The sequence below is a fragment of the Zymoseptoria tritici genome, chromosome 11 (assembly GCF_000219625.1).
Source record: "Zymoseptoria tritici IPO323 chromosome 11, whole genome shotgun sequence".
NCBI lineage: Eukaryota > Fungi > Ascomycota > Dothideomycetes > Mycosphaerellales > Mycosphaerellaceae > Zymoseptoria > Zymoseptoria tritici.
Window position 1 is genome coordinate 1,065,064 of NC_018208.1, and position 15,169 is coordinate 1,080,232.

General features: G+C 52.5%; 3 protein-coding genes across 3 annotated transcripts; 1 reads left to right on the forward strand and 2 right to left on the reverse strand.

Annotated features, from left to right (window-relative positions):
• Positions 1-1,519: 1,519 nt before the first annotated feature.
• Positions 1,520-3,643, reverse strand: MYCGRDRAFT_96716 (uncharacterized protein; the record flags this gene model as incomplete). The annotated part of the gene is made up of 5 exons (XM_003848528.1): positions 1,520-1,686; positions 1,850-1,951; positions 2,269-2,272; positions 2,756-3,512; positions 3,573-3,643. 5 exons carry the CDS (start codon positions 3,641-3,643, stop codon positions 1,520-1,522), a joined length of 1,101 nt encoding a protein of 366 aa, XP_003848576.1.
• A 1,166-nt stretch (positions 3,644-4,809) lies between these two features.
• MYCGRDRAFT_76950 (uncharacterized protein) lies at positions 4,810-7,978 on the reverse strand (the record flags this gene model as incomplete). Its single annotated transcript, XM_003848527.1, has 2 exons — positions 4,810-5,030; positions 5,160-7,978. 2 exons carry the CDS (start codon positions 7,879-7,881, stop codon positions 4,810-4,812), a joined length of 2,943 nt encoding a protein of 980 aa, XP_003848575.1.
• A 393-nt stretch (positions 7,979-8,371) lies between these two features.
• Positions 8,372-9,271, forward strand: MYCGRDRAFT_50079 (uncharacterized protein; the record flags this gene model as incomplete). Its single annotated transcript, XM_003848353.1, has 2 exons — positions 8,372-8,520; positions 8,593-9,271. 2 exons carry the CDS (start codon positions 8,372-8,374, stop codon positions 9,269-9,271), a joined length of 828 nt encoding a protein of 275 aa, XP_003848401.1.
• Positions 9,272-15,169: the final 5,898 nt, after the last annotated feature.

The window sequence follows — 15,169 nt, forward strand, 5'->3', positions numbered from 1 at the left end:
ATGGGCCGACCACGTCCGAGAGCCTTTTTTATTGCCTGTACCTTACCTTAGTAAACAGGGAACCTGGACGAAATCTACAGGGCCGGCAGAAACATAGTGCGACCGTGCACCGCAGAAGACACCGCACGATCAAAACCGGCCTCAAGGCTCAAGCCAGGCAAGCATTCCCCTGCTCAGGTAATGGAAATGGGTATATGTACATGTTGCGCCACTGTTCCGGACCTTCATCCGTCCTTTTCTTCACACCTGTCAACTGTACGGCATTGGCTTGCATGCACCACCTCGACCTATACCGACCACTACATCAAGCTTACATTGGCCGCACCCACAAGATCAACAGCAGCAGCAGCAGCAGCAGCATACATTCCGACGACACTGCCACCAGCCCACACTTCCACAGGATATCATCAGCATTCATCCGCATTCGGCCTCCAACACACACGACCCTGCCAACCCAACCACCACGATGACTTTCAAGCCACTGATCATCCTCTCACTCTTCCTCGCAGCTTCCTCAGCCGGAGACTGCGGTTATCCAAGCGACTGCCTCTGCCAAGATGAATACGGCGTAAGAGAACCAAACGGCAGAACGCCTGCAGCTGTCCGAGAGATTGTCTCTCGGGCTATGCCAGCAGGTCTCAGTCTGGCCTTACACCCTGTCCAAGCCATTGCTAATCCTTCTGTCCTTCTGTTGTAGGTAGCGGTGTGCCGGGTACAAGCCAAGAGCCTTTCCGGGGCAGACCAGTGCTCCAGCATCTGCTTTGGCAGCGTCTGTGCTGGGACCTACGACGATGGAACCAGATGTCGTTTGCCTAAAGGCCAGTGTGCTGGCGACGGCAGCAGGCTTCCCGACTGCAGAGCCCGGGACAACAGCTGTGCCGCGAATGACTACTGCTGAGTTTCCTGCGTCGTCGAGCTGGCGTCTGAGGTAAGTGTTTCCCCTCTTCGGTCACGTTGAATTCGAGACTGCCTGCTCGGGAGTACGACAGGACGGAGTTGGTGGAGTTTCTTTCGGAAGACTTTCTTTGGCAATGAAAAGACCAGGTCGGTTCGCCTGGTCTTGAGGCACCAGCTGGTAATGGTATACGAAGCCGCTGGCAAGTTATTGAAGCAGTGCGGTTGTTTGTATCTATATTTTCAAGGCCTCGACGACGGCGACATACCTCCGAGACCAAGGGTAGATAGTCAGTGGCGGCCGAAGTTCTGCGGTGTATCGTTGAATGCGGCGCCCATCAGGATCGGCTAACGGCAACGAAGTGGCATATCGCAAGTCCGACGACCGTACAAATACCTCGGATAGTGAGTAATCACACGCCGCCTTATAGCAATACTTTGCTATAAATCAGGCCTGTACCTCATGGAGTGTTCTGGTGGACAAATCACCGCAACCATTCTCTCCACGATCCCACTTTCACTCCCTATCGCAGACCAAGTCCACCAAGCCATGGCCGAAAACAAGCTCTCGCAAAACACAAAAACAGCTCATGAATTCATCCGCTTATGGTCCCAGCCACTCACACTACCCGTCAACGACTTCCTCGCCATATACTCCGACCAGATCGTCTGGTTCGATCACTTTTTCGGCTTGCACCTCACCGGACCAGCGGCAGTCCAACAACTTCGCGAGCGCTGGCTCGGAGCACACGACGATTATGCCGTCGAGACGGTCTCGGTGGAGGCCACCCTCTGCGGTGCCGTCGTACAGTTGATCAACAAGGGAGTTTTTACGAGAGACATGAAACCCAAGAGGGAGGCGAGTGGGAAGAGGTTTGCTTGCCATGCTTGCTACGTGCTGAAGATCGACGAGGGAGGCAAGGTGGTACAGGTCGACGAGTACCAGCCGACGTACTTTGACGACCAGTGCTATACCGAGCGGTATGTGAAGAGGGATGGAGGGCCGGTTCGTGGGGCTTAGTGCATAGGCGTGCGTAAGAGAAAGCGAAGGGATGATCTGGACGCAATTTGTCAGGTGTTATATCGATCGCGGAATCTTGTAATCCTTTCTGTTTCATCGAACGATAAGTTGTTTGGCCGTTGTGTTCATATGGCCCAAAAACCCTTTCCCGTGCCGTCAAAAGTACATGCAAGTTCGTTCCTTGGTCTCCATGGCGGTCGCCTTGTGCAGTGCTACGGCTTGTGAAGATTTGAATCAGCAGAGAGCATACTGGGAGCATTTCCTTTGGTAAATGCGTACAATCACCTCCAAGAACTTCTGAGGTTGTTAGTGCCCATGGCGCTCGACCCAAACTCAGAGATCGAAGAACTCACCAATCTATTTGTACGTATCCGCGCATCCCTTGCAACGAACGTGTCCTGCTGGGATAGTTTTCGAGCAGTCGCAGCAGGTAGCCATCGTGTAGCGTTTTCGATACGGCTTCGACGGCGAAAGATGGAGTCTCTTGTAGGCGGTGTAATATAGAAAGAGGAGCCGGAAAAGCTTACAGCTCAAGCCAGAGATACGGCTCGTTATATGTATCTTTGTCAGTCAGGCTACAACGTAAGCTGACCACATATAGCCGTACGCGAGCTGACTGCTTGCATGGCCGTACGCGAGCTTCGTACAGCCATACACCAGCTATCTGCATGGCCAGAAGCGAGCTGATAGCACATTCCGACTCGGGCTGATCATGTACCGTAATACGCGAGCTGACTGCTGCATGGCCGTATGCGAGCTGCCCGACGCTCCTCAGCATCCGCATCTTCACGACGAAGCCTTGGTAGGATCCACGAAGAGCGGCACATCAAGCCCACAGACCGTCCCATCCACAGGCAGCGTCCCATTGACAAAGTACGCTGCAATCGCCGCAGTCGTGCAATTCGATGGTTGAGCCGTCGAGGTATGTCCATAACCGTCCTGGATCAGAAGTCCACTCCCCTTGAACGTGGCACTCTCATTCCTTGCAGCCGCCAAAGACGTAATGGGGTCAAAAATGTTGCCCACAAAGAGGGTCGTATTCTTGGTCGTGACGTTGAAGTCGCCCTGGTAGCGTCCTTTCGTTTGGAACGGCCATTGTGGACACAGCAGTGTCTGCGCGGTGGTGACTTGCCCGGCGAGGCGGGGACTTTGGGCCAACAGGGCTCGAGATATACGTGCGGGCTCGGGATAGGGTGATGTGCTGTGGAGACTGGTGTCGGAGCAGCGGATGGCGGGCTTGACGGACGGACCTCTGAGAGCGCCGGTCAGAGTTGGTAGCAGAAGCGAGTACTTCGTGACGTTGCGGAGCTCTACGGCGTCGAAGAAGTCGCCCGGTATGGGCCAGAGCGGCGGCGCGTATAGCGGAGCGATTACGGCAGCGTGGAGGGTCTTAGAGTCGAGAATAGTTGGCGGGGAAGTGGTGTTATCGATTATGTACGGCCCAGTGTCAATCGAGTCGAACAAGTCGTAGATTTGCACTTGCAGGCTCTTCTGGTCGGTCGGGCGGATTGCGATGGGGCAGAGATCTGGTCTTGAGACGCAACCGCTGATGAGTCCGTCGAGTACAGCCTCCGTGGATGCAGTTTGTTGTATGTCGCTGAAGCAGAATAGCATGTGAGCGGTGATTACCAGTTTCTCTTGTAGTCGTGAGACTTACCTGCCGGCGATGTATTCACGCGGTTTCAACACTCCATCAAGCACCATCTTGTCGACTTTATCGGGAAACATGGCAGCAAAGATTTGTCCTGCAAAGCAAAGCGTACAAGGTCAGCGGGTGTCGTAGACAGTGTGGATGTACCAAGGCCCGGCGCTCGAGGAGGTCTCGGAAAAGGGAGGCCTTTTGCACTTCATTTGCTTACCCGAAGCTGTTCGGTAAGAAGCACCTAAAAAGATCAGCGCTCGAATTGGTCTCGGTGCATCGCGTTTCATGTGTACCCATCGTAGTAGCGAAGCAAGCCGTCCAAGCTACTTGGTTGAAAATCGGAACGCCCGCCCTTGAACACCCGCCTAAATCGTTCCGTTTTTCAACCAAGGCAGGGGGCCGTCCTCTCCCGAGGCGGTAACAATCTCCATCATGTCTCTTGCTGTATAGGCAGACCCAATCAAGCTTCCAAAGTCTTTGAGGGCCTCCTTACATGCAGCAGCAATGGCAGAATTTCCATTCCAGGTCTCTTCGAAGCGATAGTCGGTTCCTTGTGCTTCTGGGACATTCGTCACACGGGTACGCTCTGTATCGTTTGCAAAACAGACAGCAGGGAGAGTCCAGCCAGTGCCTCTGAGATTAATGTTAGATTGAGTCAGGTCGATAGGGAGACCCATCATACCTCGGGTCCCAAGTTACCACGTTGCCACCAGTATAGCTGATCAATGGTCAGCATCTGTTCATCTCCATACGAAGATTGGACTTACTTAGCCAGGAACCCCGAAAGAGCATTGTAAATGTCGTTTCGGCCGCGATCCCAGGTCCCCCAGGATTCATGAGCACGCTTCCTTTCGAAGAAGACTGCGCAGCCTTAATCTTGAGGAGGTTGAGAGTCAATTTGTCGTCAAAACATTGTCCCATGAGCAAAGATTCAGGCATACTATGCGTCGAGTCCGTGAGCTTTCCGACAAGATCGTGCACGCCCGACGGCTCTATAGGGCCGTCTGAGAGTGAGAGCAATGTCGGAGGTACGAGTCGCCACGAGCTACCAGGGAGGGAAAGAGGAGGACATTTACATGCTGAAGCTTTCGTCTCGTCGCTTCTTCTGCGGACTCCTGCTCCGTCCGCGTTCCAACCAACGAGCATTCTGCAGCCGCGAGCCTATTCACGCTACTCCGTTCGAACCCTCCATCTCGTCCAACCCCTCAAGCAGATCTTGCCTACAATCCGAATCGCGCCTTGATCACTGCGATCACGTTAGCAAAGCTCCATCCATCATCTCGTCGCGAGGGGAAAAGGGTAAGGTAAAAGACTTACACCCCGTCGCAGCACCCCTCTTCTGCTTCGACACAAACTTATTCACATCATCCACCCAACTCTTACTATTCTGCTCCAGATTCTCCATACTATCGCCCACCAATCCCAACTTCTCCGTCCGCTCCGCCAGTTGCCGCTGCATATATCCCCAATACCCTTCCTCCTGTCCAGCATCCCTCGCCGCCACCGCCGAGCTCCCCGCTCCGACACGTGCAGCTTGACGACGCTGTTCTTCCTCCGATCGCGATTGCGCGATCATGCGCTTTGAAGGAGGCCGCTCGGGACCGCCGATGAGGATGTCCATGTCTGAGGGCGTGACGTGTTGTGTGCCGGTGAGCCATTGCACGTTGGAGATTGTAGGCCGAGGAGGGATGAGAGCGTCAGGGTTGAAGAGGCGGTCTTGGCGGCGATGTAGCGTCTCGCCGGTGCCGAAGATGTTGAGCAGAGCGACCTCGCTCGGGCCGGTGAAGGCGAGGATGTGGCCCGAGGGAGTGATGGAAGCGGAAGGGAAACGGCGGACATCTAAGCCTGAGCCGGTGTCGTTGATGTTGGTGAGGTCGAGGGTGGTGATCTCTCGCAGTTGGGGCAGGGAGAAGGCCCGGGCTTTACCGTCGCCGGAGAGGGTGAGGAGGGCATGGCCGGCGTCTTGGTAGCGGATGTACCCTGCACTGTCGCAGAAGTAGTTGTCGAAGGACTTGTGGGCGCCCTTGGAGGTAGCAGGGCGGAAGAGGGAGATGGACGTTGGGGTTACGACGAGGAGAGCGCCGTTGACTTTGATGCCGGAGCGGAGATTACCCATGACGGTTTGGGAGGCGGCGGCGGCTTTGCCACTGTCGGCGGAGATGGGTGTGATGGAGATGATGCGGGTGCTGTCGAGGGTGAGGTGGCCTGCAAATTGAGCGGTGTAGCGTCCGCTCGGGTCGGGGATAATTTTGAAGGTTGCAAGATTGCCGAGAGAGGTGCCCACGTGGAGGAGAATGGAGCTGTAATTTTCTCCCTCGAGGGCCATGATGCTGAATTCGAGCTTGGTGGCCCATTCTGGCTTTGGTTCGGAACTGCTTGCTCGGCGGCGAAGGGAGCCAGTTTTGTTGCCTTTGGCGAAATCCTGCACGGAGGTCTTGAGGATGATTGCTGGTCCTCGAAGGTCGATCAAGGCTATACTGCCACCCTCGAAAGCAGCGGCAACAAAGCCAATCTCACTCATACAGACCGCCGTGACCGGACCGTCTTTTTGATCAAGCATAGTCAACGGCATGAGACCTTCGCTCAAAGACGCCTCCACACGGTTCACTACATTTGTCAACACTCCGGGCTGGGTCGGTTGTGCCGGCGGAGGATCTCGGCCTGCATTTCGGTTGGTCCCCCAGCGGAAGACGACCACTTCGCCGCTACGCAAGCCGACAACGAGCTCGGCACTGGCTCCAGCAAATGAAGTAGCCGTCACCGCAACGTTGTCCCAATGGCCGACAGCACGTGCGATGTCTACCTGCAGCACCTTCTCATTCTCGATTTCGTCTCCATGACCAGGATCCCATAGGCGGACGGTACCATCAGCATGTACTGAATAGATAATATTGCGGTCTCCATGACGTCGTATCAGGCTTGGGAGCTCGATTCCACCTTGCAAGATCTTAGGACCTTGTTGACGACGTTCTTGTAAACCGAGCCATTTCTCACGTCCGATCTGAGCGGTGTGTAGTGATTGGATGAAAGGATGGACGAATGTGAGAGAGACATGAAGTTGGTTCGAGGGACTGATGGGAAGGCCGGAAGGGAATGATAAAGTGAGAAGCTCGCCGGATGATAGCAGAGCAATGACAGCAACTGGATCGTGAGCACCTGCGAAATGTGGCGTCGAACGCGGTATTAGGCAGTAGTCGACCACTTCGGTGCCAGGAGGGGTGGGAAGAATACGTTGACGCTTGGGCGAGTCGAAGTATGCGATAAGTGTCTCCCATGCGCTTGTGGCGTAAACAGGAGTTCGACCCATTTCGAAAAGGGTGAGACCTTTGCTGGGAGCCTGAGTTGACTGACCGCCCGCGATCAAGATGGCAGTGTCTTCAGGATCCTGTTGATTGGCACACCATGACATCTTGAACAGAGGCTCCTTCACCGCAAAGGTTTGTCTTGATCCGGCGCTGTCTCTAGCAACACCAGGAGTGGCAATATTGGTATCGGTCAACGTCCTCGCCGTGAGAATTCGTCCATCTTTCATGGTATCCCAAAAGACAATCGAACTGTCTTCGTGTCCAGTCATGATGAATGTTCCAGTGGGATGCCATACAGCTTGTGTGAGCTTCGGCCGTCGGATGATGTTTGCAGATGTGGGATCGCCATCGCCTCCTGCTGCACCTCGTGGAACCTCGTAGTGGAAGAATCTTAACGCCTTGTTCAGCTTGAAGCTGTAGATTGCAGCTCCTTGACTGTAGCCGATGAGAAGCGTACCGATGTCTCGCGGGTGGAATTGTAATGACACCACGGAGAGGATGCGAGCGCGTGAGTCCACTTCTTGCCACAAGTTCGGAATCTTGAAAGGCGCCACCGCTTCTCGATCCATGTCGAACGCAAGAATATCGCCAGTCTGCATCCCAACCAGAGCGTAGTCCAGCATCGGATCCGTACACAATGCAGTCACCACTCCGGGAGGAGAGAACGAAGTGATGAGTCGTTTGAGCTCGATGGAGTAGATGGAGACATCATTCTTGGAGTCCAAGCATACGAGCTTCTCGGCGCAGAATTGCAGGGTCTTGGGGCTTGCTCCATGGGCTGGGAGAGGAAGTACTGCCTGGACTCGATCGCGGCCGAACATGTATATCTGTCCGGGTCCGAATTGTGATGACTTGGTTCCGACTGCAAGGAGTGATTGTACCGGATCGTATGCCATGCAGGCAATTTGTGAATTGACACCATAGCGGGCGAGGTCGTCGATGGCGAAGACATCTGGTTGAAGTCCCGCGGAGAGATCATTCTGGATGCCTGCCTGCTTGCCTCGAAGGAGATGGGCCATGGTGAGGAGGCTCCTCAAAAGACAACCATGAGGATTGATGCCGATCGAGCTTGTTCGGACGCTGTTTTCGACGTTGGAGATGGTAATTCGACCAGCGACAAGGAAGTCGATTTGATAAAGTTTGATGTTTGTGTCAAGACGCATGCCATGCCATACCTTAGCTCCACTACTGCCTGTCGTCAGCTCCTGCCTCAGGCATCAATAAATCCCACCACTTTCCCTTCCCAATTAAGAGCTCCGTCGCGACTACCGCGACCGCGTCGAGCTCGCGTAAAGTTGGTGAGAGCACATCAATCTCTCTCGCTCACTCTCTTTCTTCCCTGCAAACAACAACAACACCTCTGTCCAACAACACTGCAGACTCTACCAACGCATGACACCCCATTGTACCAACCAGTAATCCACATTTGAAGCATATTCGCGCCGCATCTCAAGCATTCCAAAGCACCGATCAACGACAACCGCCGCACACCGCACATCACTTCACAACATGGCGACCGTGTCGTTACTGAACGTGACAGTCCGCAACAATCCCGCCGCCTTCAACGCGCCATACGAGTTTGAGATCACATTCGAATGCCTCGAGCCACTGCAAAAGGATCTCGAATGGAAGCTGACTTACGTCGGCTCCGCTACCTCGTGAGTCTCACTCTTCACCCATCCAGGAAGTCCTTCCAGGCAGCAAACATCCACTAACACTATCACGTGCAGCTCCGAACATGACCAAGAGCTCGACTCACTCCTCGTCGGCCCGATCCCTGTTGGCGTCAACAAATTCGTCTTCGAAGCCGACCCACCAAACACCACCCGCATCCCTGCCACAGACATCCTCGGCGTCACCGTCATTCTCCTCTCCTGCTCCTACGATGACCGCGAATTCGTTCGTGTCGGCTACTACGTCAACAATGAATACAGCGATCCGACGATGAATGAGGAGCCGCCTGCAAAGCCGGACATGGACAAGATCCGCCGCAATATCCTGGCTGATAAGCCCAGAGTGACTCGCTTCCAAATCAAGTGGGACTCTGAGGAGAGCGCACCAAGCGAATTCCCACCCGAGCAGCCGGATGTGGATCAACAAGAGGATGACGGTGCAGCGTATGGTGCCGAGGAGGAGGAGGAAGAGGAGGAGGTTGAGGCTGCTGTAGAAATTGAGGAGACCGGAGGCGCTGCCAAGGCTGAGGCTGGAGAGGACGCAGATATGGATGGTGTCGAAACGAACCAGGCCAATGATGAGGATTCCGACGATGGCAGCGAGGATCTCGAAGCGGAGAGCGACGGAAGCGAGGAGGAGGAAGTGGAGGAGGACGACGGAGAGGATGTGGAAATGGACGACGCCAGCGCCCAACAGGCGCAACCGGCTCCACACCAGGATGTAATGGTTCACTAGAAGCTCTCTCGAATTGATATGCTCTCTCCGATCGATGCATCGACCGTGCCAATAGCGGAACCACCAGTCGTATGTTGTGTGACTCCACCCTGGAGAGCGTTTTCGAGAAATGGAATGGCCCCTCTCTGGACCTGCGTCTTTCCCGATGTAACACGCTCTCCACAGACACTGCATCGACGGAGCTGCCAGCCGAGCTGCCAGTCGTATGTCGTATGTCTCTCCCCCAGACACTGAGAAACGGAATAGCTTTCCCCTAGACCTGCTTCTTTCCCGAAGTAACACGCTCTCTCCAAACACTGAATCGACCGAGCTATCAGCCTAACCACCAGTGGCTTCTGGTCGGTCTGCCCTTTTTGTTGCTTCCAAGGAACTGTGTGTGGACCTCAACACTCGCTCTATCCGATCGAAGCATCGACTGTGCTAACAGCCGGGCCACCAGTTGTACCTTGAATGTATCTACACCGGAGAGTAGTCCCCAATAAGTCAGACCTCCATTCGAGAAACTCACAGACTAAGCTACCAGCCGAAGCACCAGCAGATTCTTGTACAACCCCACGCCGGGGAGCGAATTGACATTGCTCTCTCGAAAGATCGCATCGACTATGCCCTGCTCGACACCCTGCCTCGTGAGCTAAGGGACGAGATCTACCTCTTCGCCGCCAAAGACTTCGCCGCCATTGACATCTGCGCCACAAGAAAAGCAGAGTGAAGCGCTCAAGTGTGTCGAAGCACTTGGAGGCACCTGCCACAGAATTCGCACCGAAGCTTACGACCGCTTCGTCAAGAATAACACTTTCGTCGTCCACCTCAAGAAGCGCAAGTTGAAGTATGCGCACGCATCGCTTTTGAAGCGCGCGCGCTGCGTCACCATCGAGCCACGATATGCACAAATTGCCCCTATCGTGCTGTCCCGTACCGATACCGAGGACGGCGGGACCGTTGAAGAATCCCAGGAGTAATTCGAAGCGAGGGAGTGGATGCTGACGGAGATGCGGCAGACTCTGCGACGCACTTTGAAGGCTGTGCAGACCATGTTGAACAACGGGGCGAAGGACGGCTTGATCATAGGCAGCGTCAAGAAGATCCGCAAGGCGCAGCGTCGCATCACGGTGGCCCACGTAATGGCTTACCCGCTCAAAGTGCAAGTGACCAGCTCGGCGCGCTGAACGTGTCTGGCGTCCAAGCACCCGCACCTGGTTTCTGCGTGTTCTACGCCTCGTGCGGATCTGAAGGTTGGCGATAGCTTCGACGAGGTTTTGACGTTGACGATTGCTTGGATTGCCCCAGCTTAGGAAGCATTGTTTCGCTGTTGCTTCGAGCAGTCTAAGATAAGTTACCGCCCTTAAGCTGTATTCACTATGACCACTCCAACTCACCAAGCATACCATGTCCTCGGAAATAACACCGGCTGCGCCACTGGCCTGGTCACCAGTAGTTTCTTGTACGACTTCACACCGCAGAGCGTTCCCCAGCAATGGTCTATTCGTGGACAAGTCTCCTTCTCTCGTATACACGCTCTCCCGGATAATCGCATCGCCCGAGCCACCAGACACGAAAGCCGCAGATCCTTCCACGTCATTTTCGGAGAGCATATCCGAAGGAACATCTGCGACTGGCCAAATAGGCGTACATAAACTGGACATGCCGGCTTATCCAGGCGTACAGGTCCGTCGATATGCGAGCTGGTATAGGCGTACATGTACGGGGACATGCTAGCTTATGTAGGCGGCTCATATAGCCATGCCGGTAGCCGTACATGAGTGTCACGTAGTACGCCTGACTGGACGTACGTGAATTCGAATCGGTAATTTTCCTGGACACCTTGTTAGTCGTATAGTTTCTTTGAAGCCCGGTCGAAATCCAGGGGCATCTCGTCCAAAGCAGGGTGTAAGAAGCATTGCTGCTGCTTTGAAGCCCTCGAAGATCTCGGAGAGACAATGGTTTCGAAATGTATCTACGATGTCTTGCTCTTCTGCAGACGTCGAGCCATCGAAGTCCGAGTTTGAGGGAATGTATGGTAACGCCGCCGAATGTGGACCAGTCAGGTAGTCTACCACATGTTGAAAGCCTGCCAAGGCATCTATATAGTCTTAGACGCACAGACTATACTTGGCGGCGCTAATCCCCTTCGGGGGCGCCTTCCTGTATAGTCTAAGAGCGTAACAGCCGAACTAGGTAATAGAGGGTTAGCTGAAATCTGAAAACTTATATATTAGTCTAAACGCCTGTCTAATACCCGCAAACGATTTGTATAACTTATAGAATTAATCTAATGTAATTTGTTTACGCCTAATCGCAATAGCCGCACCTTAGTCGCCTAAAAGGGAATCTCTAGCCGCTCCTAGACCTCTAGACGTATTATATCCTCCCTTTATATAATACTACCTCTACCCGCCTTTGCGCTACTAGTCGTCTATACCTATCCGGCGAAGGTAGCTGTTATATAACTTATACTTAGTTATACCGTAGGGTACTCGACTAAGCCTGTACGTTTATACGTACTATTAGGGCTTCCCTCTTCTACTGTCTAACCGCTCTATCCTCTACCTCCCGCTAAGCGCGGGTAGCTATACTAGACCCGCGACCTAAAGAGGTTAAAGCGACGTTTATATTAGTATTTAGGGTTAGGTCTTAACGCCTAGCAGCCGCCGGTAGTACAGCAACTAACTAACGTCTAACGCTTAGCTCTCGTCTCTCTCTATACCTAACTCTACTACTATCTAGCGCATTTCCGCTATACTCCGGCCTTTACGATATTAAGCTGCCTAGCTAAATAGTATCTGCCTTCTTCTAAATGTTCCTAGTATGCGTAGGCTTTAGTTCGTAGTGCGGAATCCTAGGCGCGAGGTATCTGCTCGTAGTCTCGCGTACTAGCTACGCTATAGTAGCGTAGTAGGATAGCGGGTTTCGGTTGCGGACGTCTTTTAGCACAGCGCTACGCCTATCGCCGACGCCTGCGCGGCTGCCGTATATTCCCCTAGGGCAAAGAGCTACTATCTCGTATACGTTGTCGTACTCGTAGTCTAGGAAGGTGCTCGATAGTAGTACCTTTATCTAGCGTCGGACGCGCTAGCGCACTCTCTAGAGAGTTCCTTTACGAGGATTACGCTCGACGGTCTCTTCGTATTGCTAGCATATGCTAATCTTCAGATGTTAGTAGCTATAAGCGACTAGTTAGGCTCGATACGCACCTAAATAGGTAGTAATTAATAAGTAGATGCGGAAGAGGATAATTAGGCTAGACTAGTAGAAGGCGATTATTGTTAATATCGATGCGATATGTTTAAACGTTATTAATGTCTAAGAGACGAATGCTTCGCCCTATCGCGTCTGTTTTGTCTTCGCGTTGTCGTCTTGTTTGCCTAGTAAATATATAGGTCTACGCGGGTGTTGCGCGTACGTAATGTCGGATTGTTTCCTTAATCTATGTTAGCTATTATATAATCTCGCTAGACGATCTGACTAATGTGTAGTTTAGCTATTAGTCCGCCGGTCGCAAATATCGTAGCTAATGCTCTACCTAACTACCTATGTACTACGTGCCGCTCCGCCTATCGATTGTAGCCTAGGGCTCTAGGCGATGCTGCTTTAGCTGCTTGCCGTTTAGCTACTTGCCGTTTAGCTGCTTACTGTTCTGCTGCTTGTCGTTCTGCTACTAAGTCTGCGTTATTAGAGGCTCTAGGTAATAGTCTTACGTCGGATAACGTGCGCCTATCTAGATGCTCTACTTCTTAAGTAACCTAGCGAGGTTATCGATAAGTTTTGCCGGCCGAGGACTGTCTAGCTAGTATTATGTCGGTTCTACTATTACTATATTGCTATACGGGCTATATAGGTAGCCGGGCGCTCTACTACGCTAAGGCTAAAGGCTATATTAGACTCCTTAGTCCGGTTCTTTGTATTAGGCCCGTCCCCCTTACTATCGGCTGTTAGGCGAAGGTTAATATGTCTAAGTTGTCGTCGTAGCCTGGCTTAGGTTATATTACGGTATATAATACTTTTAACGAGAAACTAGTAGACATAAGCAGGCTTTTAGGGTTTAATTAAAATCTACTTAACTAAACGCTCGAGCTATCGCCTATAGGGCTATCCTAATAATAGGCAAGCAACTAATAGTAGTACTAAAGGTTCTATGCACTTTACTATTAAAAGGGACTTGCAAAATAAATACTAAAGCTAACACCTATAGGGCTATCCTAGAGACAGGTAAGCTATAAAGAATGCTCGTGTCGCATCTTACCTAAGTGCTGCAAACATGCTTATAAAATTAGTTAAATATAGTTAATACTCGCGCTCGCTACCTCTAAATTATTTGCCTTTACGCCTGTCTAACTTCTTTAGCCTACTACTAGGAGGAATCCGGCTACCGTAACTCTAGTCCTAGTGCGAAAAGATGCTTTAGACGACGTGTCTATCTAAGTCGATCGAACCCTCGTTTCGCTTATATCCCGGGCTTAGGTTAACCTATCTAGGCGAGAAGAATATGCCGGTTAGTTCGCCGCCCTCTAAGACGTGTCTTCCGCCGGAAGGGCTATCCTGCTAGACATCGAATCCGAATAGGGTAAATAACTTCTTCCTACTTCGCTTAGTAGAGTTAGCTATTAGAGTATGCGGATCGTTGTGCCGGGACTTCGTAGGCGTGTCCTTAGGCGTCTGCTTCTTCGCCGGCCTCTCCTTCCGAGAGGACCTTATTCTAGCCTCCTCGCGGGCAGCCTCCTCCCGCTCCTCCCTAATCTCGTCCGCTAACCGCGCCTTGTCCTCGCGCACTTTATTACTTATGCGGCGAGTTGTCCTATAACCTATAACCTTAGGCGCGTCCGCTATCTCTACGTCCGATTATAGAGCGCCTATCGAACGAGTACTTATGCGCCTATTATATATAGGCGTCTTTAGCTAGATAGAAGGCGGCGCTATCGTTACTAGAGGACTGTCTAGATCTAGAAGGTCGCGACGGGAGTAGTCTTAGTTCGTCCTTGGACATGCCGTACAAGGGGCCCCAAGGCAATCGGGGCAGTGAACCATCGGGATTCGGCCGGAGAGCGATCTTATAGTCCAGATCCCCTCTGTGAGGAGCGAGCTTGTCGGCCTCCCGCGTCCTAAATAGCGGCAGCATGTCGTAAAGCTCCGGGGGGAGCCTGCTCTTAAGCTGCTTGTCTATTAGGGGCTCCTTTACTTCTAAGGACTTCTAGATATCCTAAACCGTCGCGGTAGCGAGGGTTGTAAACCTCTTAGCATCCTAAAGGGTCTTCTTAACGTCCTCGACTGAAGCTGTAGCAGCTACTACAAAGCTGCCGGAGTCCTTAATCTCCTTATAGTTCCTCCCTTCTTCTACCTATTTGTTAGCGATACTATAGTAGAACCGGTGTTCCTCTAGTGCAGTCCGGATCTTATTATGCGCCTTCTAGGGGTTCCCGAGGATTAGAGGGAAGGCTAAGTTAGGCACGACGTAAGCATATACTAACTAGGTGTATCCGCTTACTCCTATCCGGAACGCGACGACTCCCTTAATCCGCGAGTTACGCATAGACGTAGTAGCGCCCTTAACGCCTCTCTTCTTATCGCTAACTAAGCTAAGCCCGAGGCCTTTAGCTAGGTCTCCGTTAATAGCAGCGTAGTATTAACATCCTTCGTCGATTAGGGCGAAGGTCCCGAAGGTTTCTTCTAGGACTACGTCGCTATAGATTAGGGTACCGTTTATCTTGCTTTTAAACGCCTCCTAGCCTGCTATTATTGCTACGGCTGCACTATCTCCTACCCTAGCACTTCGGGAAGGAGTTAGTCTTTTCCTGTCTCTGCGGAATCCGACTCCTTTTTATCGTCCTCTAGAACCGGTCCTACGCGGACCGCGTTTATTCTGGCGGGTAGCGTTGCTACGGCGTAGGGACATTCGCGTCTGCG